Source organism: Schistocerca piceifrons, chromosome 5, assembly GCF_021461385.2.
Source record: "Schistocerca piceifrons isolate TAMUIC-IGC-003096 chromosome 5, iqSchPice1.1, whole genome shotgun sequence".
Taxonomy (NCBI): Eukaryota; Metazoa; Arthropoda; class Insecta; order Orthoptera; family Acrididae; genus Schistocerca; species Schistocerca piceifrons.
Window position 1 is genome coordinate 154848799 of NC_060142.1, and position 27836 is coordinate 154876634.

Consider the following 27836-nt stretch of genomic DNA (forward strand, 5'->3'; position numbering starts at 1 on the left):
ATGCTCTCCCGACTTAACCCCATGCGATTTCTTTCTGTGGGTTTATGTGAAAGATTCAGTGTTTAAACCTCCTCTACCAAGAAACGTGCCAGAACTGCGAGCTCGCATCAACGATGCTTTCGAACTCATCGATGGGGACATGCTGCGCCGAGTGTGGGAGGAACTTGATTATCGGCTTGATGTCTGCCGAATCACTAAAGGGGCACATATCGAACATTTGTGAATGCCTAAAAAAACTTTTTGAGTTTTTGTATGTGTGTGCAAAGCATTGTGAAAATATCTCAAATAATAAAGTTATTGTAGAGCTGTGAAATCGCTTCAATCATTTGTAATAACCCTGTAGTTAGTGCCTTCAGTAGTTTGAATCTTTTACTTAGCTGGCAGTGGTGGCGCTCGCTGTATTGCAGTAGTTCGAGTAACTAAGATTTTTGTGAGGTTAGTGATTTGTAAAAGGTATAGGTTAATGTTAGTCAGGGCCATTCTTTTGTAGGTATTATTGAAAGTCAGATTGCGTTGCGTTAAAAATATTGTGTGTCAGTTTAGTGTTGATCAGAATAGGTAAAGAGCGAAATGTCTGAGTACGTTCAGTTCTGCTCAGCTGTTTGAAAATCAAATAATGTAAGAGGTTTATCAGCACACTAATTCATTAATTTTTTTTTATGGGACGTTTCAGCATCACTTCACGCAGTCTTCCTGGTCGTTATTCTTGGACTCGTCCGCAACACATCTCAGTTGTTGACAATAAATGCCAGCAGTGATGGTTATACGTCCGAGAAGCAATTCGTAGTACACCACACCGTTGCTGTTACACCCAGGTGTATGACATTATGTTTTGTGGATGAGTGCAGATCTTTTTACATGGAGTTGCTGCTTTGTTTGGACTCAACCATTGCTTTCATTTCCTTGTGTTAACATAAAGACAAGGTGAAATGATAATTCAATCAAGAACCTAAGCTGTCGATAGGCGTTGATATACATCAACAGGGACAGTTGAAAATGTGTGCCCTGACCGGGACTCGAACCCGGGATCTCCTGCTTAGATGGCAGACACTCTATCCATCTTAGCCACCGAAGACAGTGCGACTGCAGGGATTTATCCCTTGCACGCTCCCCGTGAGACCCACATTCCCAACTTAATGTCCGCACACTACATTCGTAGTGCCCCTGCCCATTACACTCATTACTCGCGGCAGACAATCTTGCTGAGTCCCGTACGAGTTCGGGTAATGCGTGTGCATCCAGCACAGAAATAGAAGGTCAATGGCCGGTTAGCATTAACTATATGAAGATGTTCGAAAGAACAGATACCATCTTCATATAAAGACATGGTTTCTCATCACCAATAATAAGATAGCAATGGTCGATTTGCCCACGAGTCAATTGATGGCGGCTGATGGCCACTGATTTTTGTGATTTTTGCCTTAGACAATGTTCTATTCATTACACCTTCCGCATTTCATGCAAATATCACACGATGGTGGAGTGATCACAGTCCATCATCGCTTGTGATACCTTTCCTCACAAGTGACTATTAATCAAATTGCGTGCGTATGGACCACCGTGTCAGTTGTGTGACTAGATTCGTGATTTCCTCTCAGAGAGGTCACGGTTCTTAGTGACAGACGATAAATCATCGAGTAGAACGGAAGCGATATCTGGGGTTCCTCAAGGTAGTGTCACAGGCCCTCTGCTGTTCCTGATTTACATAAATGACGTAGGTGATAATCCGAGCAGTCTAGTAAAATCATCAGACGATCAATTCCAATTACAAAATGATCCAGACAGAATTTCTGTATGGTGCGAAAAGTGGCAATTGGCACTAAACAAAGAAAAGTGCGAGGTCGTCCACATGGGTACTAAAAGAAATCCGATAACTTTTGGGTATACGATAAATCGCACAAATCTAAGGGCTGTCAATTCGACTAAATACCTAGGAATTACAATTACGAGCAACTTAAATTGGAAAGACCACATAGACAATATTGTGGGGAAGGCGAAACAAAGACTGCTCTTTGTTAGCAGAACACTTAGAAGATGCGACAAACCCTCTAAAGAGACAGCCTACATTACTCTTGTCCGTTCAAAATGGCTCTGAGCACTATGGGACTTAACATCTAAGGTCATCAGTCCCCTAGAACTTAGAACTACTTAAACCTAACTAACCTAAGGACATCACACACATCCATTCTCGAGGCAGGATTCGAACCTATGACCGTAGCAGCAGCGCGGTTCCGGACTGAAGCGCCTAGAACCGCACGGCCACAACGGCCGGCACTCTTGTCCGTCCTCTGCTGGAATACTGCTGCGCGGTGTCGGATCCTTACCAGGTAGGATTGACGGAGGACATCGCAAAAGTACAAAGAAGGGCAGCCCGTTTCGTGTTATCGCGCAATAAGGGTGAGAGTGTCACTGATATGATGCGCGAGTTGGGGTGGCACTCACTGAAACAAAGTCGCTCTTCTTTGCGGCGAGATCTATTTACGAAATTTCAATCATCAACTCTCTCTTCCGAATGCTAAAATATTTTGTTGAAACTCACCTACGTAGGGAGAAATGATCATCATAAATAAAATAAGAGAAATCAGAGCTCGAACGGAAAGATTTAGGTGAGAAGTGGTATGAAAATGGTTCGATGAACCCTCTGCCAGGCACTTAAGTGTGAACTGCAGTGTAACCATGTAGATTTAGATATACATGTTGCCTGGTCTCGAGTACACTGACGTGGATGATTGAGTACTCCAGAGAATAATGATACAGGTGAAGATGACTGGTTTACTAACGACGATTGTTAATTTTGTATACTTCAAAGTCTGGCAAAAATTATTGTAACATTGTACGATTAAATAAACTGATATGAAATAGATCTTATCATATACGTTTCAGTTGCAAATGATAAAGTGCAGTTTATTTTCATGACATAAGAGTGTAGTTGCAAAAATTATAATTTACCTTAGCGCTACTTGGATAAATGTCGAGTAACCTATAACACTTTTGCACATTTTTGTATGAACCTAGAAATGTCCTCTTTTTTTCTGAAAGATGTCATCTGGTAACCGAGCGCTAACAGTGAGTTGTCCGGCAGGTGGCTGTTCGGGCCGGGCTGCTGTCAGCTGTTCGCCTTCCTACGGCAGTTCCTCCGGCTGTCGCAGTCGGCCGCGTTGGCGCTACTGTCGGTTGAGAGACTCCTCACCACCAGAGGCAAACTCGCAGGTACATTGTATGCTACCTTACGCGTCCGCAAGGGGTATGTGTGTATGTGTGTGTGTGTGTGTGTGTGTGTGTGTGTGTGTAGGGGGGGAAGGGGGTCGACTTTTCAGTAATTCCAGAACTCTCACATATTAATAATGTAAGGAGCATCCACGTGATGACTTTTTTCTGTTCAGCTTCGCGCGTGCTCAATAATTTCCAACCTCACAAGTATGCATGCGCGTTTGTGCTTGCGTAACTTCCTGGAAATAGAGGCCATGCGTTAAGCGCATTGCTTCCCGCCTTTGGCGGGAATCTTTGCGCTTTTTAGCAGACGACAGGCAGCTGGGGTCCATGTGTGTTTAATTGTCATGTGTGTTTAATTGTACAGTGAGTTGAGGAAGAAGTTTATGTTCAGTAATGTTTGTTGACTGCAGAGGAAGCACGCTTAAATTTATAGATGATTATAGACAAAAATAAGCTGCATAGAATGCACCATTCAAAGATATTTGAACAAAATTTGAGATGTGGTGCCCTGAGATTCAAGTAATAGGCAAAAAGTCCCCGATCATATTATCATAAAGAATAAGATACTGAAAGTTTCGAAGTAGGAAAGCAGAGAAGAAGTAAGCCTGAAATTTATGAAAAGTTTATATGAAAGCTGTGAAAGAATGTTCATGCTATGACATCGCATAGCACAGCCACTGCGGAGCCAATCATCTGAAGAAAAGGCATGATGGGCTACTTGTAGCTCCTCAACAAACTAATAGAAATAGAAATGAAGGACACTGATGATGCCAAAAATACAAACTGAAAGACACAACCTCTGTTCTAGTGTAGTTTGGCGACTATGAAATTCCCAAATTTGCCAAGTCCAAGGATGTTAATCTACATACAATCTTTTACGGTTAAAGTTGTGTGAATAACTTTTCTTATAAAATACGATAGCGCCCTAAACATAATTAAACTTCTCATAACTACTAAGAACCTCCCTTAAATATTTCATAGCTTCAAAATAATCACTGAAATGCTTTGTTTTTAAATGCAAAATAAACAGCTCAAACTAGTACATAAGTCGCCGGTTTCTAGCTAACGAAATGTTATTTCCATCCTTATCACAGCAGTTTCCCAAACTGAAAATCTAAAATCTCGCTGTGACCTGAAATTTGCAAACGAAACGTCGTCACTTCGTATTTCTCGTATCTCTATTATTTAGATACTTCTTTATCGGCAGTCGCTTTTGCGTTTCCTTTTTCTCTCGGATTTTCCGCACAATAAACGCAGCACAAGCTCCCAAGCAAAGAAAAGGATTCATAGCAGACTGCTTGCGCAATGAGGCAAGGTGCGGACACGAGAACGCCCATGCATACAAGACTTCTTTCCACAATTTTTGTGCGTGCCATTTAATTCGCATGCGTCTGCGATTGCGCATGAGGAAAGAGGCATCATGTGGACATGCCTTAAGGGGCTCCGGAAAGGCTCAAAATCATGAAAAGTTCAATTTTTACTTTTTTGCGTTTTCTGAATCTACAGACTATTACCTTTTAATAGATATATAATTTATTCAATTCCGAAGACTACAACTATTTTTAAATTTTTTTTGAAATGTGTTCTACATGGGCGTGACCCACTGTGGCGCTGTTAAACTGCTGTCAAATGGTGTTATTATTAACGTCCGTGTTCATCAGGTACATTTTAGTGATGTGAGATAAAGTATGTGTTGTGGCTAACCTGTGATGGTTCAATATATATCGCTGGTGTGATTGTCGATTGTTTCATGTTTATTTACTCTGTCGTTATCTCGAAAATATTCGTAATTAATTCTGTTTCTTGAGTCTCTGTTTTGTTGAAGTATAATAATGAGTAAAAGTAAAGTTATTGGAAATCCTCTGAAGGCTTTTAAGAAAAGGAGAAATGTTGGAAAGCCAAAGGTATGTGTTATTACTGTAAACAATAAAGACGATAACCAAGTGAGTGAACCTAACCTCTCAAGTACACCTGCCCATAGCAGCCAAAGTGGGAAAGAAGATACTTCACAGAAGAAGCTTGGTTCAACGAGTGAAAACTATGAATGTTTTATGGGCGAATCGGATGTGAATGAAATATTTGATATGTCGGTTCTCAAAGGAATTTTTTCAAACTGTGTAAGATGTATTCATTGTAGTGAAGTTGGTCTGGAACTCTCCATAATAAAGCACGTAGGACTTGCTAGTGAAATACAACTGAAATGTGATAAGTGTTCATACATGACCACCTTTTGGAACAATGTTGCAGTAACTGCAACTGAAGAAAATGGTAGCAAAATCTACGAACACAACAACGAGCGATGCTTTAGACAAGGAACGCCTTCGGGCTTCGGGCTGCAGACAGGGCTGTAAAGAGTCTAGAAATACAACCAAGAGTAAACAGGAGGAGGAACAAGAGGAAGCTGGAGGAGGAGTTTGCAGAGGATGAAGATAATCCATCCTATGGACCTGGAATGCACTAGAAAGTTAATCCAATCTTTGTCGCTCGATTCCCAAAACTTTTATTTTTTCATACTAATTACAAGTTTTCTAAGGATCTTCCAAACATATTTGTTTCAAACTTTCAGTAAATGTTACACAGTACCTTCTGCATAATTTAACACAGCCTTTTTCCAAAAAACTGTATATTTTTGAATATATAAATAAAAAATTGCAAAAGAAGTTGTGAATTTTCATTACAATTGAAAAAAAAATCATCTTTAATAACTGAACTAAAATTTTGTAAAATCCCTGTGTTAAGTTGTAGCCCATATTCCAATAAATAATCTGTAAAAAGTTCAACTTCCTACCTCAAATACTTTGTGAGGAAAGATGTAATTTATAAGCGTTATTTTAACATTGCAAGTATAGGGCGTTCCGGAGCCCCTTAATGTAGTATAACATGCGAAAAGGAATGCACACTGTCCGCCACATCACGGCTCGTCAAGTCAATTTAAGTCATGTGATCTCAACTCTCATGGTTGTTCTCGACTATTTCTTTCACGGTAATTACGATCCCCGCACGATGGTATACAACGCGGTACCTTAAATACGTGGATGCTTGAGCCCACATTATTACGAAAATGACTTTTACTGGACTGAAATAATTTGCAGCTCGCAGGGATGGCTTGTATTTTAGAGAAGGAAGACGGACGTACGAAAAAAAAGTGTCTGTCCCAAAAATGTCATTACGTGATACAGAAGGGGAATTTCAGACACTACACAAGAAGCTTGAGAAAGAGGAATCTGCGTTTCATAAGTATTTTAGGAAGTCGAAGCACCATTTTTTAATTTGTTACGTCAAATTGCATCCATAATTACTAAAACGAATACGGTGTTATGAGCAGCCATCACATCCCGCGAGAAAACGGTTTCTTTAAGATTATGTTTAGTTCCCAGTCCAGTGAAAATTTTTGTGCAGTAGTCATATCTCCTCAAATACCTTTTCCTTCAAGGTTTATAGGTTTTCTTTTCATCTTGTATTTGGCTTAATAGTGCAAGTGTCTTATTTGTACTGGGGTTAGCCAGTGAAACCACATAAATATTGATCACTGATGCTTGCAAAACTGTTTCACACATCATCTAGACAGTTATTCAACCAGAGAACTATTAAACAGTAAGTAAGCCTGACACAGTGAAATATTTAACTAAACAACTGTAATACATTACATTTCACAAATAAGCATTTGCCACTGTTGCAGTGCCTGAAAATTTCAGTCCATTTCTTTACGAAAAATTATAAATGCCTGCAATATACAAATAAATTCCACTTACTAATCAATATTCTTCTACCCACAGTAGTTCTCCAAGTTTTAGCTGAAGCCATATTGCAACTCATTTCATTGTAAAATATTAAGTATGGTAAAGATATGTATAAAAACCCACTTTATAAATGCAGTAGATGGCAAGTAATTTAGTACGCTCAGGTCATACAATTTAGACTGCTGCCTCATTGCATCAATTAATTCTTCGCCGTTTATTATAAAATTATAAATTTTAGCAAAATAAATCAACCACTACGAAACGAAATTTGGAGGTATGCGCATGACTTTGCATCGGGAGGAAATAAGCTTGGGACTCACGTGATCAACAACGGACAGATGACGTCAGCCATCAAAACTTTGTTTCCGGGAAATCTTGGAGGTGCCGTGACGTGACGTGACGTGATGCGACGTGACGGGATAGTCAGTATGGATGCTGCCATTCTAACTGCAGTGCTGAATGTTTTGGAGTGATGTGACGTGATATGATGCAACGTGACGTGACGGACAGTGTGAATTGGCCTTTGAAGTACTTGAGAGATAGCTTTGTATTTGGGAGTTGAATACTGACATTGCGTTTAACTGAATTTACCGCTAACAATCTGAAAACCCTCGGATTTCTAAATTCTGATTATAGAGTCAGAGCTAGAATAGGCATAGCAACCCTACTCTTGCACATGGACTTATATATACAAATTACTTTTTAGGAATTTGATTTGGGTTAATCTGAAATGCATCTGAATGTCTGTACCGTAGACTGCAGAAAAGAACAGTTCGCAAGAATACTCAGAATGTGTAACTGTCAAACAATTTAAATGTGCCCTGATAGAAATAAAGCCATCCGTTGAATTTACGTGGATTTCATTAAATGAAAAGTGTTCCTCACATTCAGTTAAAAATGTTCCTTTAGGACTTACAACAAATGCTTACCTCGAAACAAATAACTTGAGTCTGCTCTAGCTGCGCTGCAAGAAAGATGATGTGAAATAAATCACTGCAGAGCAGGTTCTTACTTCTTTTAAGTTCATTCTTAGTCAGTTTTTGATTCTTTTTTCAGAATTATTAGATACTGCTCACGCAAAATTGCAAGACTTGACGATGCAAATTCTACTAACTTTTTCTTTGAACAATTTTTACGAAATATTTATAAATGACAAGAGGACAACTTTGAAATTCTTTTAATGGCACTAAAGTGAACTCCAACTAATATGAACAATTAGTATTCTCTCTCTCCACATTGTCATACTGGATAATATCACTTCTACGAAATATTTCTATCACAAAAATTTCTTTCTTGACTTCCTAATACAATCTTATTTAACTAATCTAAATGGCGGAGGGCTAATTAAAATAGTGAACACATGACTCGTAGTTCTCCCTGATTACCAACACATAGATATTCTTGGACACAGTGAAATCACTGCACAGCAATAATTGCTGAACTTGCGCTTGCAGACGACAAACTCAAAATAAGTTACCTTTTTAGACAATCATGTTAAAAATCATTCTTCATCCTCAAGTTATACATAATGAAACATCTCTAACAGAACTCTCTGTGCGGCACCTCCGCCGTCCAAGCTGGTCACTGCATTATGATGCAACACCCTCTCTCCACGACTCCCATCTACGACTCGATTGCATTGCTACCTACTAGCTTGACCGCATTTTTCTCAATAATACAACCTATGGAAACCAGGGACTATGTATCGTCCGTGTGTTCATAGCGCAAAGGTGTTTAAAGTGGCAATATTCCGAATGAATAGATAATTTTGGATATATTTGCACTCAAAGATGCACAAAGTGTTAATACATCAAGGTAACCGTGATTTACTATCATTCCATTTAGTGTATCATCCTTTCATACCGTACTTCAAAAGTATACGGACTGTTAATGAAGAAGAATCAGAAATAAACATCAATACCAGTGACCCTGCAGATCTGATAACCGTAGAAGAACGAAAAATGTGATCCAAGCAACGGGAAACAAAAAGTCGCCGAGCACTGACAATATAAACACATAGCCGATCAACTAAAGTACAGAGTTTTATATTTTACCGATGTTTCCAGGCAGAGCAGACATGTGCTAAACGAATGGAATGATGCTTTGGTATTCCCTATTTATAAGAAAGGCGATAAACCACGATGTGCAAATTACCGAAGAAGAGGTCTGCTAAATTTCTGTTACAAGATCATGCTCCGATCGTCTTTTCACTATGGTACAAGTAACTGAGAAAAGAAGAGATTTTAGATTACTAACTTATTAAGTTTTTAATGGTTATGAAAAGACATTAGACAAGGTAAAGCGGAAATGTTGTGGGCGTGATTAAAGGAAATGGGAATTCCAGCAAATCTGACTGCGACAATTCAGTCATTATACGTAAAAAAAAAATTATAACGATCCATATTGTGAGGAATACGATAGAAACTGCCGATATTAATGAAAGAGTTAGCCAAGGTTTCTCTCTGTCACTCACCCTTTTCAATGTTAATATCATTAATAAATGGTTGATTACATTAAATGAGACAGAAGTGATAATATTAATTTCATAGCGATGCTGTTTGATGGTAATCGGGTTATAATAGGAGAATCAGAAAGAAAGGTTCAAATGCACGTATATAAACTGAGTCATATTGCCGTTAAATATGGAATGAGAATATCGACAGATAAAATCAAAGTGATGTCATGTCAAGGATTGGAACCCATAACAGCCAAAACTGCTACAGGTAGACAATTAATTGAACCAGTAAGAATGATTAAACATTTGGGGTGCAATTTTAAATTTTCCAAGCAAGATGATACAGAACTGAAATTGGGAAGAAACAGACATTTCTGTGTAATATATGACATACATTAAAACATGGTCTACGGTAACAAATATTAATTACACTCACTGTGTAACAGTGTTGCCTTTGCTGCTGCATAGTAGCGGATTTTGGACCCTACGTGTGCTCAGTTACGACTAATCGATTCGTCATACATGAAGCTAATTAAAATAGTGAACACATGACTCGTAGTTCTCCCTGATCACCAACACATAGAGATATTCAGTATCGGATATAAACAAAAAAATAAATGTCCGTTTATTTAAAATAATATGTCACCGAAAGTTCTTCGCCGATTGCTTTGAAATTTTGACAGAACGTAGCACTGTAATAAGAAGGTGTTTTTACATACCTATTGGACCGCCATACAGTATATATATATATATTTGCTTCGAAATTTTGACACAACTTTTCATTCGAAAACGCATGTATTTTTATGCACGTTTTTAACTATATGTTATATATAAATATGAAATATATAAATGGCAAACGGTATTACCAAAAATCTCTATAAGTTTTTCACCTATTTACTTCAAATTTTTACACAATACTTTAATGAACATCCGTCAGCCGGACAGACATAGGTTCTATATTTCTAGCAAATATAATATGTGTAAATATGTATGTAATATCTCAAAAAGTACTCGACAGATCTGTTTCACATTTTTAGAAGTTACTGTAGTAAACATATGGACAGATATAGGCTATATTTACAGCTTAGCGGCTTGTGATTAGAATACTACTACAAAATCTGATTTTGCAGTGACAATAAAAAACACCGAAAGTCAGAAAGAGGAGGGAAATGGAGATAGCCAGAGGGGTGGGAGAAAATGGGCGCATAAAGCAGACAGTTGGGAATGGACAGAGAGAGAGGGAGGGCGGGAGGAGAGGGAGTGAGGGGAGAGGAGAAGATGGAGATAGAAAGAGGGAAGAGGTGATGGACAGAGAGAGAGCGAAGAAGAAGGAGGAGGTGGACAAAGAGAGAGGGGAGAAGGAGATTAGGATGTACAACCAATTTCCACACATATTAGAAACGTTTGGTGTCTCTTTTCTTTCTTTTCCATTTAACAAGACTGAGCAAATATAATCGAAAAATAGCGACTGAATTGAAAATATCTCATCCAATGTTGTTCTAGTAATAGGATAACTAAAGCTGCAATAAATCATGAACAAATAGGAAAGAGAATAGTTGGACGTCCCTTAAAGAAATGGCGTGAACGATCTTCGGGAGCAACAGACCGAAAGGCCCACTCCTGAAAGACGATGACGATGATTCTCACGTATTTCTATAAATGATTGTCTCTGATTAAACTCAATAAACTCAACCGCATGGAAGGAGTGACGCAGTGGCCTGGATTATCAGACTGTTCATGGGAAATTATACCGTTTTCTTGTCGTGGCAACGGCTTCGACTTCGTTTTTCAATCTTGGCGGATGTGAATCTGTACGGATAGTGTGTCCTGTTCAAAAAGGTTCAAATGGCTCTAAGCACTATGAGACTTAACATCTGATCATCAGTCCCCTAGACTTAGAACTACTTAAACCTAACTAACCTAAGGACAGCACACACATCCATGCCCGAGGCAGGATTCGAACCTGTGATCGAAGCAGCAGCACGGTTCCAGACTGAAGCAGCTAGAACCGCTCGGCCACAAAGGCCGGCGGTGTGTCCTGTATTTTCTGTGTACAGACCTTAATGAGCCGCAGAAACGGACAGTGCCAACACCTATCATAGTACAAATATGGCTGCACTGTACCTTCCCAGCACACGTACACAATTCCGACAAGAACAGCCCGTTCACTTTTGCACATGTTTATCTTAACAGCAAGTCTGCATTTGACCTATCAAGGCTTACTGAGACTTCACTAAGTTTTACACGTTAGAGCGACTATAGCAAAGTATGAGGAATCCGGTCATGTTACGTGGTAGGGGACGTCACCTATACTATATCTGCCGGCCCAAATACAGAAAAAACACCATTTCTGCACACGACGAGAGAAATAGAAACCGTGAAATTTCAAGGTGAAAAGGTCATTAAACTGTATGTTTCTTAAGCTACAGACGGGCAAGCCTGAGCGACATTTAGCCGTAGACTTATGGGATGTATACTCCAGTTGCCATGTCTAAAATAAAATTTACAAACCAGAAAGACGAAGACCATTGTGATTGAGTGCTATGCTATTAGGAGTTGATGCTACCGACAAATTTGGTGGTTTTTTAGAAGCTTTCCTACATCCATATTCACAGTAGTAATATAAAAAGTTATACTTCGCATATACTAATGAAATATGATTACCTTTAAGATGTGGCAGTAATCTACCTTCAAACAGATATTGACTCGATAACTATCAAACGTTTAAGATACAATAAGCTTTATGTACACATTGTTAGATTGGTTTCTTGGGATATGATACTTTAAAACCTCAACTAATTATCTGAATCAAATATGTAACTTTAGGAATCGTGTCCCATCTTACATAACTTTCTGCGGACGTCCTTGTAGTACCTTAAAAATAATAAACCATAATCATCTGTCTGAGTTTTGTGTACGTCTTATCAGATTTAGTTGTGGGATCACAATGAGTTTTCAGACTCACAGAATAAGCTGTATCAAAGCTGGCAGTTATAGAATCTGCCCCCACATGGCAAAATTTCTGTGGACGTACATGTTTGCTACATGCTCTTACCACTGAACGTGTAGAATCTTCTATATTGGAGGTATGATAGATTACTTTATTTTATTATACAGGGTGTTTCAGGAAAAGTAGTAAATATTTTAAGAGGTTCAGTACAGATTATTTTGAACGAAATGGGCGTGAAATAATACACAGTATTCAGCTGACAGAGCGTAATCCCTCAACAAGCGCACGCAGAATTTCTATCCGCATCGGTGTTTCACATACAAGAATATGGCGGACGTGCACGGCCTCTATTCTTATTGCTTAAAGCTGATTCAACACCTTCGAGACGGAGACGAAGATATTTGCAAATCGCCCAGGAATCCAATTAATATTGTTTACTGATGAAGCAGCTTTTCCTCCTCACACACTCAATAACATTCATAGCTCAAATCGGTTAGTCGACGCAAACTCAGATGCCTCTGTCGAGACATTTTCAAGACCACTTATCTATAAATGTGTGATGTGGTACGATAGACATTCAGTTGATCGGACGTGTTGTGTTACTACATCGTCTTGCAGGCCCACGTTATCTAGACATTCTTGAAAGCGAGGTCCTAGCATTACCAGAAGAGTTTCCTTTAGCTACAAGGGAACGTATGTTCTTCCATCATGACAGGGCTGTTACATCGTAGGCTTTCCCGGAATAATAAGTCTTGATAGTCTCTTCAGGTTTGCTGCCGGATCCTAAAATCAACTCGATTCGATATTTCAGCGATCCAACTGGTCGCCATCTTCAGGAGAATGCTGTTTCTGCCGATGAGTCCTGTTGAGAACTGACGCCATGCTGCCTTTTTTTCCCTTTATTGTGATTTCATTCCCCTGCCCCATATGGGCAGGGGAGGGCTGTCAGCGGCACAATCTTCCGCTTTTCAGCCGAGTGACATGTCAACTGGCCGGCCGGTGTGGCCGTGCGGTTAAAGGCGCTTCAGTCTGGAACCGCGTGACCGCTACGGTCGCAGGTTCGAATCCTGCCTCGGGCATGGATGTGTGTGATGTCCTTAGGTTAGTTAGGTTTAATTAGTTCTAAGTTCTAGGCGACTGATGACCTCAGAAGTTGAGTCGCATAGTGCTCAGAGCCATTTGAACCATTTTGACATGACAAATAATGCGAGAGTAAAATGTTACATATAAGGTGATAAAAAAAGGGGACATAAAACAGAGTAATGGGAGATAATGGAGGTAAAAATACACTGACATGGAGATGTTCATGGGAGGACAATTTAAAAATTCGACATAAAGTTAAAAAACACAGTTTGCTATTCTTAGAACACAAAGAAGACACTAAAGGCAAACTTGGAGCACACACGATGAAGAATAAAACTGCCAGATTGGTCCTGCTGAGGGAGAGGCCGGAGAGGATGGAAAAGGAGGGGAGAGCAAGGTATAGAAGGGGTTGGGGGCGTCAGCAGGTGCACCAAGAGGCAGGAGACTGGTGGGGCAGGAGATGAAGAGGGAAGTCAAGGCAGGAGGGAGTGCAGAGACACTGAAAGGGAACACAAGAGAGGGAGGGGGAGTAGGAGGGGAAAGCCACCCAGGAGAAGGGAGGGGGAGGAGAGGGAGCCCTGAGGCAGGAGGAAGATGGGGTTAGAGTTGGTAGGAAGGGTAGATGTCAGGGCGAACTTCATCGTCCGGGAGGGGTAACGCCAGGCTGCCAAACGACGGCCTATATGTAGACCACCGTACACGGTACATGCGCCGCCCATCACAGTTGCTGCCCTCAGAGACTGGGCAGGTGGCGCCGCCCTTAGCAGAACACTGTCAGCGACGATATATCGCACTCAGGGACGACATTCTGTAATAGGCGGCGCATGCGCCGTGTGCGGTACGGTGGCCTATATAGGACGTCGATTGGCTGCCTGGCGTCAGTTCTAAGAGGGACTCATCAGCAGAAGCAGCATTCTCCTGAAGATGGCGACCAGTTGGATCTCCGAAACATCGAATCGAGTTGATTTTAGGACCCGGCAGCAAACCCGAAGAAACTTTCATGATGGGCCTCTTGCACAATCCCCTCGTCAGGTGACACATCATCGAACCTTAACATTCCCTGGAAGAAGGAAGGGCACAGGAGGTCACGTTTGTTGGTCCATTTAGAATTTTGCCTATGGGGATCCTTGAAAGGCAAAGTCGACAGAGAAAAAGTAAGCACAAGAGATTAATAAGACGTCCGGGTTGCTAATAGTGCTGTCCTCCTCCAGGATGGCCTGAGCAGAGCTACATTTGGTGCTGTCCACAAAATTCGGGACTGCACTGAAGTCGAAGGTGTAATTTATGAAAATCAGCTTCGAGCTTCATCATTTGCCTCTGTTAAACACCATCTGTCTGTATTCGTTTGGGTCACGTTCTAATAGCTATATCCCTGTAATCAATGTCGGCCGGGGTGGCCGAGTGGTTCTAGGCGCTACAGTCTGGAACCGCGCTACGGGTACAGTCGCAGGTTCGAATCCTGCCTCAGGCATGGATGTGTGTGATGTCCTTAGGTTAGTTAGGTTTAAGTAGTTCTAAGTTCTAGGGGACTGATGACCTCAGCAGTTAAGTCCCGTAGTGCTAAGAGCCATTTGAACCTGTAATCAATAAAAACTGGACACGTCGTACGGAAAATATTTTCCGATATCACCAATAAAAAAAAAACCAAAAACATTTGTGCACGATGAAATGGCTTGTTTTCCACTGAGGACGTTTCGCAGCACTCCCGAGCGAAGACAATACGTAGTGAACGTCCCTTGAATCCGCCATAGCACACGATGAGATCATCAAGCCAGCCCTGAACGTATCAATGGTGACTCTGCCTAAGTCTCCACAAACGTCCTCGCTAGTCATCAGGGCTCAAGTCGAAGCGGGACTCGTCACTGAAGACAGTTCTACTCCATTCAGAGAGGTTACAGGCCGAAGACGCGTCTGGAGATGCCCCGGTCAGCGGTGGAATGCCATCCCGAGTATCGGCCGCCACACTCCCCGACAGCCAGGAGTGATGGTCTGGGGTGCCATTGCTTTTCATACCATGACGCCTTTGGATGTCATCTGCAGCACCCTTACGGCACAGCAGTACGTAGACGAAAGTCCACACCCCGTTTTGTCGCTCTTCATGACAAGCCTTCCTGGACTTATATTTCTGCAAGATAATACACGTCCGCCCACAGTGAGGGTTTCTATTGCTTGTGTTCGCGCTTGCCATAAACTACCTTAGCCAGCAAGGTCACCGCATCTCTCCCTAGCTGAGAACGTTTGGAGAATTATGGGCTGGACCTTGCAACCATCTCGAGATTTTGACTATCTTACTCGCGAATTGGATAGAATTTGGCACGATATCCCTCATGATGACATCCAACAGCTATGTCAATGAACGCGGAACAATGCGTTTCGACTTGCTCAATTTCTGAAGCTCTTTCTCTTGAATACGTCATCCAGTTTTCCTGAAATCGTAATAATTTGTCTGGGTGTACATGTACTTCACATCTACTGGCTTCCCCGTTCGTAGTGTTTCCATTTTTTCTTAGACTGTCTATATAGACAGAAATGCAGAAATGCGTTCCAACCTCCTCCCACTCCCTCACAAACATTCACGAAAACACAGAGACGAGGCAAAATGGAAGATAGAAAAACTAGGGTATACCATTCCGTCAACGACGATGAATTAATGACGGGATACAACGTCGTATGTGTGACGTAGACGAGATATAAAAGGGCAATGTGTTGGCGGAGCCGTCACTTGCACTCCTGTGATTTATGTGAAAAGGTTTCCAGCCTGATTGTAGCCGCACCACGGGATTTAACAGACTTTGAGCGCGAAATGGTGATTGGAGGTAGGTGCATAGGACATGCCATTTCGGAAATCGTTGTTGTTGTTGTTGTGGTCTTCAGTCCTGAGACTGGTTTGATGCAGCTCTCCATGCTACTCTATCCTGTGCAAGCTTCTTCATCTCGCAGTACCTACTGCAACCTACATCCTTCTGAATCTGCTTAGTGTATTCATCTCTTGGTCTCCCCCTACGATTTTTACCCTCCACACTGCCCTCCAATACTAAATTGGTGATCCCTTGATGCCTCAGAACATGTCCTACCAACCGATCCCTTCTACTGGTCAAGTTGTGCCACAAGCTTCTTCCCAATCCTATTCAATACTCCCTCATTAGTTATGTGATCTACCCATCTAATCTTCAGCATTCTTCTGTAGCACCACATTTCGAAAGCTTCTATTCTCTTCATGTCCAAACTATTTACCGTCCATGTTTCACTTCCATACATGGCTACACTCCATACAAATACTTTCAGAAATGACTTCCTGACACTTAAATCTATACTCGAAGTTAACAAATTTCTCTTCTTCAGAAACGCTTTCCTTGCCATTGCCAGTCTACATTTTATATCCTCTCTACTTCGACCATCATCAGTTATTTTGTTCCCCAAATAGCAAAACTCCTTTACTATTTTAAGTGTCTCGTTTCCTAATCTAATACCCTCAACATCACCCGACTTAATTCGACTACATTCCATTATCCTCGTTTTGCTTTTGTTGATGTTCATCTTATATCCTCCCTTCACGACACTGTCCATTCCGTTCAACTGCTCTTGCAAGTCCTTTGCTGTCTCTGACAGAATTACAATGTCATCGGCGAACCTCGTTAGGGAATTCAATATTCCGAGATCAACAGTGTAAAGAGTGTGCTCAGAATACCAAAAATTTCAGGCATTAATTCTCACCGCGGACAACACAAGGGCCGGCGGCCTTCACTTAATGACCGAGAGCAGCGACGTTAGTGTAGAGTTGTCAGTGCTAACAGACAAGCAACACTATACCAAAAACCCCCGAAATTTTGCGTTAATGGGCTATGGCAGCAGACGACCGACGCGAGTGCCTTCGCTATCAACACGACATCGGCTGCACCGCCTCTCCTCGACTCGTGGCTACATCGGTTGCACTGTATACGACTGGAAAACCGTGGCCTGGTCAGATGGGTCCCTATTTCAGTTGATAAGAGCTGATGGCAGGATTCGAGTGTGGCGCAGATCCCACGAGACCATGGACCTAAGTTGTCAACAAGGCACTGTACAAGCTGGTGGTGGCTCCATAATGGTGTGGGCTAAAGGTTTTTGGAATGGACTAGGTGCTCTGGTCCAATGAATCAATCATTGATTTGAAATGGCTATGTTCGGCTACTTGGAGACCATTTGCAGCCATACATGGACTTCATGTCCACGTGATGGAATTTTTATGGATGATTATGTGCCATATCTTCTTCTTGGTTGGCTCTACAGTCCTTGAAGAACCTTGGCCTCCTGTATCACATGCCTCCATTCTTCTCTGTCCGTAGCCTTCCTTCTCTAATTTCTTATTCCCATCGCCTTTAGATCTTCTTCTATATCGTCCAACCACCTTTTCCTGGGTCTGCGTCTTCTCCTTCTCCCGTCAGGTTTTTCCATAAAAACTTTCTTGACACTCCGAGTTTCTGTGATTCTCTGTACATGTCCTGCCCATCTTATTCTTCCATGCTTAATTTTAACAACAATATCCATCTGTCGAAAAAGTTTTTGTATTCCTACATTTGTTCTTACTCTCCACCCATCTTTCTCTCTCACTGCTCCAAAAATCCTTCTCAGTATCTTTATTTCCCATCTCAATAACCAGTTCTCCTCCTTTAATGTCAGTACCCAGCCGTCTGATCCATATATTACTATAGGTCTTAATACGGTCGTGTAAATTTTGATTTTTGTATTCCTACAAACACTCCCGGAATTAAATACGTTCCGCAAGGCAAAATAGCAACGATTTCCACTCGGTATCCTTTCTTGAATTTCTACTGCTACTTTATTGTCCTCTGTTATTACAAAACCTAAATATTTAAATGTTTTCACTCTTTCATATTCTTTCCCATTCATTACTATTGAAGTCTTTTGTCCGTTTATATTGGGCTCCCCCATCACCATATACTTTGTTTTGTTTATGTTTACTTCTAAACCTACTATTCTTGCTGCTTCCTCTAACGTATCCTAGTTCCCCTTTAGTGCCCTTACATTCCTTGCCATTAATGCTACGTCATGAGCATATGCTACCACTTGAACTTGCCAATTAAGTATTGTTCCCTCCTAGGTTTATCGGCCTTTGCCGCATCACCGTATCTAAAACTAAATTAAATAACATTGTAGAGATCACATCTCCCTGTCGTAGCCTCCAGCCATGAAGGGATGATAGGAGGCATATTGGGAGACTATCAGGCTGCATTTAGGAGGAACAGATCCACGATGGATCAGATATTTTTATTAAGACAATTGCTAGACAAGTTTTATGAGTATGGCAAGCAACATCAGTTGTACATTGATTAAGCAAGAGTACGACAGCCTACATAGGACGAAAATTATACAGATCACGAAAGAATTTAGAATCCCACTAAAGCTGATCAATTTAACGGAAATGACAATGAAAGCAACAGTGTGTAAAGTAAGAATAGAGCAAGAACTGTCTGGTGAATTCAAAATGTGCTATATCACCATGCCACGAGTGTTCGCTAATGGTTGGAGAACCTTGTGGACAGTTCTAATGAATGATTCGCCCTGCCAGACATGAACCCCATCGATCATTTACGGGACATTACCGAGAGGTCAGTTCGGGCATGAAATCCTGCGCCGGCAACACTTTCGCAGTTATGAACAGCTGCAGAGGCAGCAAGGCCCGCTATTTCCACAGGGGACTTTCTACGACTTGTTGAGTCAGTCACACATCGAGTTGCTGCACTACGACAGGAACAAGGAGGGCCGACAGGATATTAGGAGGTATCCCGTGACTTTTGTCACCTCAATGTGAGTCACTTATTCTTCTTATGCGCAATAAGTAAAATTTTGTAGGTTACTGTGCTTCCTGGTGTTGCAACTTCAATGGTCAGCGGTATAACGCAGCGTTATTCGCCCCGTAGTTTACAGAACTTGGCAGTGTGCCCTTGCAGCGCAGTGTTTAACTCCTGTGTGTGCTTCTGGTGTGTGCAGACGGGCGGCCGCGGCTGCGCTACTACTGGGCGGCGGTGTTGCTGTGTTGGGCGGCGTCGGCGGCGTGGGCCACGCCCCCGCTCTTCGGTTGGGGAAGGTAAGTTAGGTGACTGCACACAACAGGCGTTCCTCTAGAAATAACACCGCCTCCTCTCCGCCAAGTTATTTGCGCGCCCCGCCGCTATTTAGATGAGTCACCTGTTGTCCTGTGGTCTTCTCAGGATAGACGCGCTGCATTGTGCCAAAGAGAATTTCTGTTTTCTGCACAGTGCAACGGGAAATAGTTGCTGGCGACAGTGTTGCGAGTAGTGGAAGGGGAGGGGGTGGACGCCGTCTTTATCTCTACTGTCATTTCTCGATTTGTTCTTGTTATTATTATTATTATGATTGGTGCTTTATTAGGACGGCTGCAACAGTGACAGAAATGATGGTCAGTATAACAACAAAGTAATGACGCAGTCACACACCTGATTATTTTTACTGAAGCTGTATATCTGTTGGTTCGCAGCAAAGATAACTGTCCTCTATTGTCACCGAGCGGTTCTAGGCGCTACAGTCTGGAACCGCGCGACCGCTACGGTCGCAGGTTCAAATCCTGACTCGCACATGGATGTGTGTGGTGTCCTTAGGTTAGTTAGGTTTAAGTAGTTCTAAGTTCTAGGGGACTGATGACCTCAGAAGTTAAGTCCCATAGTGATCAGAGCCATTTGAACCATTTGAATTTTGTCCTCTATTAGTAGAGTGATGGGAGAAGACCAGTTTGGCTTCAGGGAAGGAAAAGGGGCCACAGATGCCATTGGCATGATGAGGATATTGTCAGAGAGAGTTTTGGCCGTTAACGAAGAAGTTTGCGCATTTTTTATAGACTGGCAGAAGGTCTTCGACAGAGTCAATTGAACATCCTTGAGGAAATAGGAATCAACTGGGGAGATCGAAGACTTATAAGGAACTTGTACCTGGGACAAAGGGTAAAGGTACGACTGAACTATGGAGAAACGAACAGTGTGGAAATAGGAAGGGGAGTGAGACAAGGATGTTGTCTGTCGCGAAGTCTCTTCAACCTGTATGGAGAAATGCTGGCGAGAGAAACGCTGAAAGGATGCGGAAACTTCAAAGTAGGAGGACGTCTCATCAACACCATCAAGTATGCAGACGACCTGGTAGTGGTCGCCAAAAATCAGAGACAGCTGCAACACATGATGAACAATTTGGTGGAAACGGGAAGAAAATACGGCATGGGAATCGACATCGAAAAACTAAAAGTGATGCGCATATCAAAATGTGAGAAACACTCGAAGATAACTGTTGACAATCTGGAACTGGAAAATGTGAATCAGTTCAAGTACCTGGGTAGTTTTATCACAAAGGATGCCCACTGCACCAACGAAATCCGAGCAAGAATCGCCATGGCCAAAGCTGCTTTCAACAAGAAGAGCACTCCGCTGACCAGCAAGTAGAGTTTGGCATTGAGGAAAAAACTGATAAAGTGCTACATTTGGAGCATTGCACTGTATGGAGCAGAGACATGGACCATGAGAAAGAAGGAGAAAAAATACTTAGAGAGCTTTGAAATGTGGTGCTGGAGGAGATTGGAAAAGATCAAGTGGACAGATCGCATAATAAATGACTATGTACTGCGAAGAGTAGGAGAGAAGAGAAGTATTCTGCGTACAATTCTTCAGAGAAAGGCCAACTGGATTGGACATGTACTTAGACACGAGGGACTCAAACATGGTGTCATCGAAGGGAAACTCAGAAGAAACGCAGGACGAGGAAGAAGAAGAATCCAACATCTGGACGACAGGAAATACGGAAGGAGATACAACAGACTGAAGGAAGAAGCTGAAGACAGGGAATAGTAAAATCAGAAATTCTCCGTACGAAGACATGGACCTGTCACTAGGCAGAATACTACATAATAAAAATAATTAGTAGCCTGTACAATAGACACAAATTTCACAGTCACGTTTTTTCTCACAAGACCGAAAGAAATTTGTCCGCAATGGGCCATTGAATTTATTGGCACGAGCTGAAACCCGCCAGGCTGGAAACCGCAACTGTTTTGTCAGGAAGCAAACCGAAGACCTGTGTGGCGTCGTTACACGCAATAAAACAATGTTCGAGATTATTCCACTTATTACTCAGATCATCAATCGTTGCCATGTCCTCTGCGATGGCTAATGGAGACGTATTCCGGAGAGGAATCCTCTGAATCCAGCAGCGGACTCGAGGCTGCCGAGGATACTGTATCAGCTCGGAGTGGAAGTGTGTGTCACCCTGGTGCAATAGATTGCCACCTGCTAGCGAGGTATGCACCCCACGTGGATAACCCTGCTTGGAGATGGCGATGATCGCGACGTGTATTATCGATTCAAACGCCGTTTCGGGGAGTACTCAGTCCTTACCAGATCACCGCTTGCGTTGCCCTCTCAGGTGGACCGCGTTACCGTTATCCATGTTGTCGTGCTGAATGCACAACTTAACCCGCCGGTACGGTACACCGTCAGAGTCGTGCAGTGCTCAAGCTTTAGGTTCACATTCAGATGACTCTGAGCACTGTGGGACCTAATATCTGAGGTCATCAGTCCCCTAGACTTAGAACTACTTAAACCTAACTAACCTAAGGACATCACACACATCCATGCACGAGGCAGGATTCGAACCTGCTACCGTAGCAGCAGCGCGGTTCCAGGCTGAAGCGCCTAGAACCGCTCGGTCACAACGGCCGGCTCAAGTTTTAGGGAAACTTCTGCCCTGAACCAGAGCCGAGGTAGTAGACCCCTGGACTGTCCATCATTGTTGGCTGTTGTGCTGACTTCAGTACTGGATGCTGGACTTCATTATCCGTGGCTACGGATCGCTAATCTCCTGTAAGGCAGCAAGTGTAAGACCAACACAAGAACTGTCTTACACAGAAGATGATATCACACCATAACCAGAGAGTCAGTGCGAACAACAAGAACTCATCGATCCCACTGATCGAGTGCTCTGGGCTAGTGGGTGGATGGGGGAAGGAGGGGGGGGGGGTGTAGTGTTTAGTCGTCGAGGAGACACCCCGCTGTACGACGTCATTTGTAACGACTGAATCGGTTCTGCTCTTCTCGAGTCGTTAGCAGTCTTCAGCTCCGCTACATTTGCTAAACGATTTTGTAACATTTTCTCTGGTGCATAGTGAAACCCCTGTTGGGCGATGTTGCGTCCTAACTAGTATCTCTTAAATGAAGTTACAAAGGCAGTTCGGTATGCGCTCTTCTAACGGTTGATTTTTCTCAGTTTGAGAGTACTGAAGAGCGATCTGTTTCAACTGTTAAAAACCATTCAACAGACAAGAACGCATAAAATATCTCTTTATAAAAGAAAACCGGTTCCAGAAGACTTTGCTATCATCTTCCAGAGTAAAATGAACATGTTTCACAAGAAAACGTTTCAGACCTGAAGATAACAACGAAGTCTGTTGAAACCGCTTGTCTTTAAGGGGAGACTGAAGGCAATTTTTATCCCAATACTGCCAACGCTATTTTACACTTTCAATAGAACACGTTTCAAAAGAACTATAAGTAATAAAACAATGAAGTTATTACTGCATATCTATAACATATATGCCTCAATGTACAAGTAAAATGGTCATAATACCTCTTATTGTTTTGAAGAAAAAATTTAACTTTTTTGTATATGAATTATTATAAAACAGTTTCTAATTGTTTGGTGGTTCTCCATTTACTCTTAATAACTTTTTATTATCTGCGGTACAAATTGACCGAATATCATGTTTCTAACCCCATTAGTTTATCAAATAATGGTACCTGAAAGTAAGAAAATGTATTACTTTTGAATACATTGCGGGAGAGAACAATGATCAATGAGTTACAAATATTTACTATCAAAAACAGTCTTGATCACAATTTATTTATTACGGTGACCGGTTTCGACCACTACTGTGCTCATCTTCAGAGGTTCTTACTCATTGGTCTGAAGATGACCACAGTAGTGGTCGAAACCGATCACCATAATAAATAAATTGTGATCAAGACTGTTTTTGATAGTAAATAAGAAAATGTAGTTTTAAGAAAAATCCATTTAAAGTTTAATATTGCAATTCTAGTATAGTTATTGATGAGAATTACTTACCACTAAATTTTCCTGCACCGTACTGAGCATCATCTGAGTCATACTGATCTTCGTTTCTTCCCTTGGTCCCTCTTCTTTTCTGTCTGGCTTCTTTTGTGCATTTTAAATCAACAAAATCTCTTTTGCGGATTCTCTCCTTACCTATTTGCAACAAGGATTTTGTAGTATTTCCACTAGATTTTATGACCAATAATTCCAAACCATCCTATTTTCTAATTACACCATCATTCAAGCATAAATAGGCATCATAAACACGAAATTTGAGGGTTGTAATCTGAACAAATACAGTTTCCGGTAACCGGTTCCAAATGACAGAATTCACACATTCATATAAATTTTGTGTTTTTCCATGAAGGCGTTTCTTCAACAAGGTATATTGACAAAGCTCTCTAAATATAGGTTTCATTTCATTCATTACTGATGCAGATAAAGAATGTTTGTGGTCATATCTGGCACTTCTCCTGTACTTGCACCAACTGTCAGGATCATTCGGGCAAAGACCGTGCGTCAGAAAACCATCATATTTCACGAAAAATTTGTCGTATTTATATAAAACAAAAACTGTTTCACACAGGAAAGACCAGGCATTTCAATTATGCTAAAATCTAAAAATCGAATTTTTGAAGCCCTCTTGCCTTCCGTCTCCCCTTAAGAAAGAAATATTTAATGCGACCTTGGCTGTTGAATGTATTTTGTCTTCTATAGGTTTTCTGTTGAGCTCGCTCTGTTGAGTTCGCTCGCAGTCTCGCTCAAGAATGTTGAGGTTGCTGTCTTCCTGACCGAGTAACGGCGTTGAAATATTTATGCTTCCCGGCTGGTGGCTGTTGATACTTCTGCGTGACTGAGTAACGCCAGCTGGTCGAACACCCTTACTCTCCCATTTCCACTCTAATATGCCGCGTAACACTTTCACCCTGTGACATTCCACAGTGTATACCGGGACGTGTGTGTCGTAACACTAGATACTTCAAAATAAATATCTGGGTTTTAAGGCTTCGTAACATTTATTATATTCAACTTGAACTTATAAAGAATACATCAAATGAAAGAGCAATTCAGTTTTGCTTGCATACCGGTGCGCATAGACTGTTTCCTGAGTCTTCCGTTAGAAAGCGTTACTAGCAAATATGGCGACAAATGAACAGATTTTGCCGCGCGGGGTTGCGTGCGGTATCAGGCGCCCTGCTATGGTTCGAGCGGCTCCCCCCGTCGGAGGTTCGAGTCCTCCCTCGGGCATGGATGTGTTTGTTGTCCTTAGCGTAAGTTAGTTTAAGTTAGATTAAGTAGTGTGTAAGCCTAGGGACCGATGACCTCAGCAGTTTGGTCCTGTAGAACTTACCACAAATTTCCAATTTTGAACAGATTTTTGTGTTTTACAGTTAGCGAGAACTGAATCTGTAGTTACAGTGCGACGCTCGTTTCGTATTAAGTTCTGTTGTAATCCTCCAAGCGATAATGGCAACCGTAGATGGTATCATCAGTGTGAAGACACCGGCTGTCTTTGCAGAGGGAAGAGTACGGGACGATCAAGAGTGGCCGAAGAAAGTGTTGTACAATTGAAAGAGTCCTTCACGAGTAGCTCCAAGAAATTAATTCGTAAAGTGAGTCGTCACTTAGCAATTCCAGTGACGTCTCTGCAGTTGTTACAAGCTCTAAAGCCTACAAACTACGGTTTACGTGTCAACGTTACAAACGCAGTGATGCTGCATAATGATGAAGATTTTCTGGATCGTGTCGTCTTCAGTATTGAATACCATTTCACCTAAGTGTAAATGTGAACATACATAATTGTGCGCGTTTGGGCATCTGCGCATCCCCAGGAGTTGGTACAATTGCAACAATACTCCCATAAACTGAATATTTTTTGTGCCGTATCCCGGCGGAAAGTTTATGGGCCTCTGTTCTTCGGTAAAGCATCTGTGCCGGTGTTTCTTATCTTGACGCACTACAACTATGGCTCTTTCCTCAGTAGGCAGGAGTTGAACCACAGAACAGTATTTGGCAGCTAGACGATGCGCCACCTCATGTGCGTAACTCAGCACGCCATTGGTTAAGCGACGTTGTACCCTACCTCTGGAATGGCTGCAAGGCGCCGGCGATGACAGAGCTTGTTTCACATTATCTCCATGTTCAACAGATCTGATGCCACGCGATTTTTACCTTTGGGGGTTCATAAAGGATCGCGTGTATGCGCCACCGCTACCAGCTGATCTGTCGGACTTGAGAAACGGGACTGAAGAAGTTGTTGCAACACTTATTCCAGACACGCTGATCAATGTTGGGAAGAAGTCACCTGTAGACTCGATGCGTGCCGTGTGACAAATGGTGCTCGTATTGAACACTTGTAAGAACTGTTCGAGTTGCTCCATTATCTGATGTATTATTTATAATTAAATGTTTCCCTGAGACATTTAAGTCTCTTTTTATTATCTACGATAATGATCGAAGCAAACGAGATGAATTAAAATTTGTGCTGCAGCTGGGACTCGAACGCTGGTTTCCTTGCTTGCTAGGCAGAAAAACTAACCATTACACTACCACAAGCACTAGCCGTTCCGTCTAATGCTGGGATGCTTGCCGATATCGGAGAGCCCTGGCCGCAGTGACAATATATAAGGGAAAATTAATTGAACTTTGTCTTGGAGAGGGCACTTAGCTTAGGTAGTTCGTGCAGTAATACTGACGATTGTACTGTGGTAGTGTTATGGTTAGCATTTCTACCCAGCAAACAAGAATACCTGGATCCGAGTCCCGGCTGCAGCACAAATTTTAATTCATTGCGTCTGCTTCGATTATTATTTATAAGTAGAGAGTAATAAATGCTACATATTCTTAAAACCCCGTTATTTAAAAATCTGTTCATGTTACGAGGGAACAGAAACTTCATCCCACGAAAAAGTCAATTTTCTTATGTATACGTACAAAGCAGGAAAAAATCGCACAAACACAAAGGAGTTGTGCGACGCAAACGAAAGTTGGTATGCGTGTTTCTACATCTGAAAGATGATGTTGTAAGTAGGCTGTTTAGGTTTTTATGTTGGTGACGCCACGTAGCGCTCTGTATGAAAATCACTGACTGTGCTGTGTATATATATATATATATATATATATATATATATATATATATATATATATATATATGATGACTTTTGAACATTATTAAGGTAAATACATTGTTTGTTGTCTATCAAAATCTTTCATTTGCTAACTATGCCTATCAGTAGTTAGTGCCTTCAGTAGTTAGAAACTTATATTTAGCTGTATTGGCGCTCACAGTATTGCAGTAGTTTGAGTAATTGATTCATGATAGGTATAGGTTATTGATGTCTGAGTACGTTCAGTTCTGCACAGCTGTTTGAAAATCAAATAACGTAAAGAGTTTACCAGCACTGTCATTCATAATTTTTCAAAGGGGACGTTCCAATGTCTCGTCAAAATTCGCGCCAGTCGCATAAGAGTGGCATTAGTGGCGCCACTGTGAGGATTCAAATGAGATTTACTTTAAATGCACACTGTAAGGATTGTGAGCGTTAGTTACTTTTGAAATTGGACTTGGTGAGTTGATGTTAGTCAAGAACTTCTTTAGGCGACAAAGATGCCACTATGAACATCCCCACTGAGTTCAATCGAGGTCGCGTAATAGGGTTACGAGAAGGTGGGTGTTCCTCTTGTGATACTGCAGAAGGATTTGGCAGCAATGTAACCACTGTATATGATAACTGCTGGCAGTAGTGGTCACGTAAATGTACCGTTGCAAGAAGACCGGGCTCCAGGCGGTTACATTGCACTACAGAGAGGGAAGACCATCGTGTGCGTACAGGGTGAGCCATAATATCGAGCAATTTTAAAAAGCGTGCGAATCAAGCTGCGTCGGAGAAAGGTGGAGGGGACGGCGTCTGTTACGTTTGGTGCGAAATAGCATTTAGCCATAATGGAGCGCCGACCGAGTGGCCGTGCGGTTCTAGGCGCTACAGTCTGGAGCCGAGCCACCGCTACGGTCACAGGTTCGAGTCCTGCCTCGGGCATGGATGTGTGTGATGTCCTTAGGTTAGTTAGGTTTAATTAGTTCTAAGTTCTAAGCGACTGATGACCTCAGAAGTTAAGACGCATAGTGCTCAGAGCCATTTGAACCATTTTGAACCATAATGGAGCGCTGGATCTCACAGTATCGTGCGTACGCTGTCAGAGCATTTTATTAAAACAGTAGTTCGTAACAGCTAGCACGTTGTGCATTCCGCAACCACTACAACATTAATCGGAATCGGCCGGTGCCAGC

General features: G+C 41.9%; 1 protein-coding gene across 1 annotated transcript in view; it reads left to right on the forward strand.

Moving 5' to 3' along the window:
* The window catches only part of LOC124798647 (visual pigment-like receptor peropsin), a 203507-nt gene that overhangs the window by 43718 nt on the left and 131953 nt on the right, over positions 1-27836 (forward strand). Inside the window, exons 3-4 of the mRNA XM_047262144.1 lie at positions 3083-3210; positions 19433-19529. Coding sequence (XP_047118100.1) covers positions 3083-3210; positions 19433-19529 — 225 coding nt within the window. The remainder of the gene's footprint in view (positions 1-3082; positions 3211-19432; positions 19530-27836) is intronic.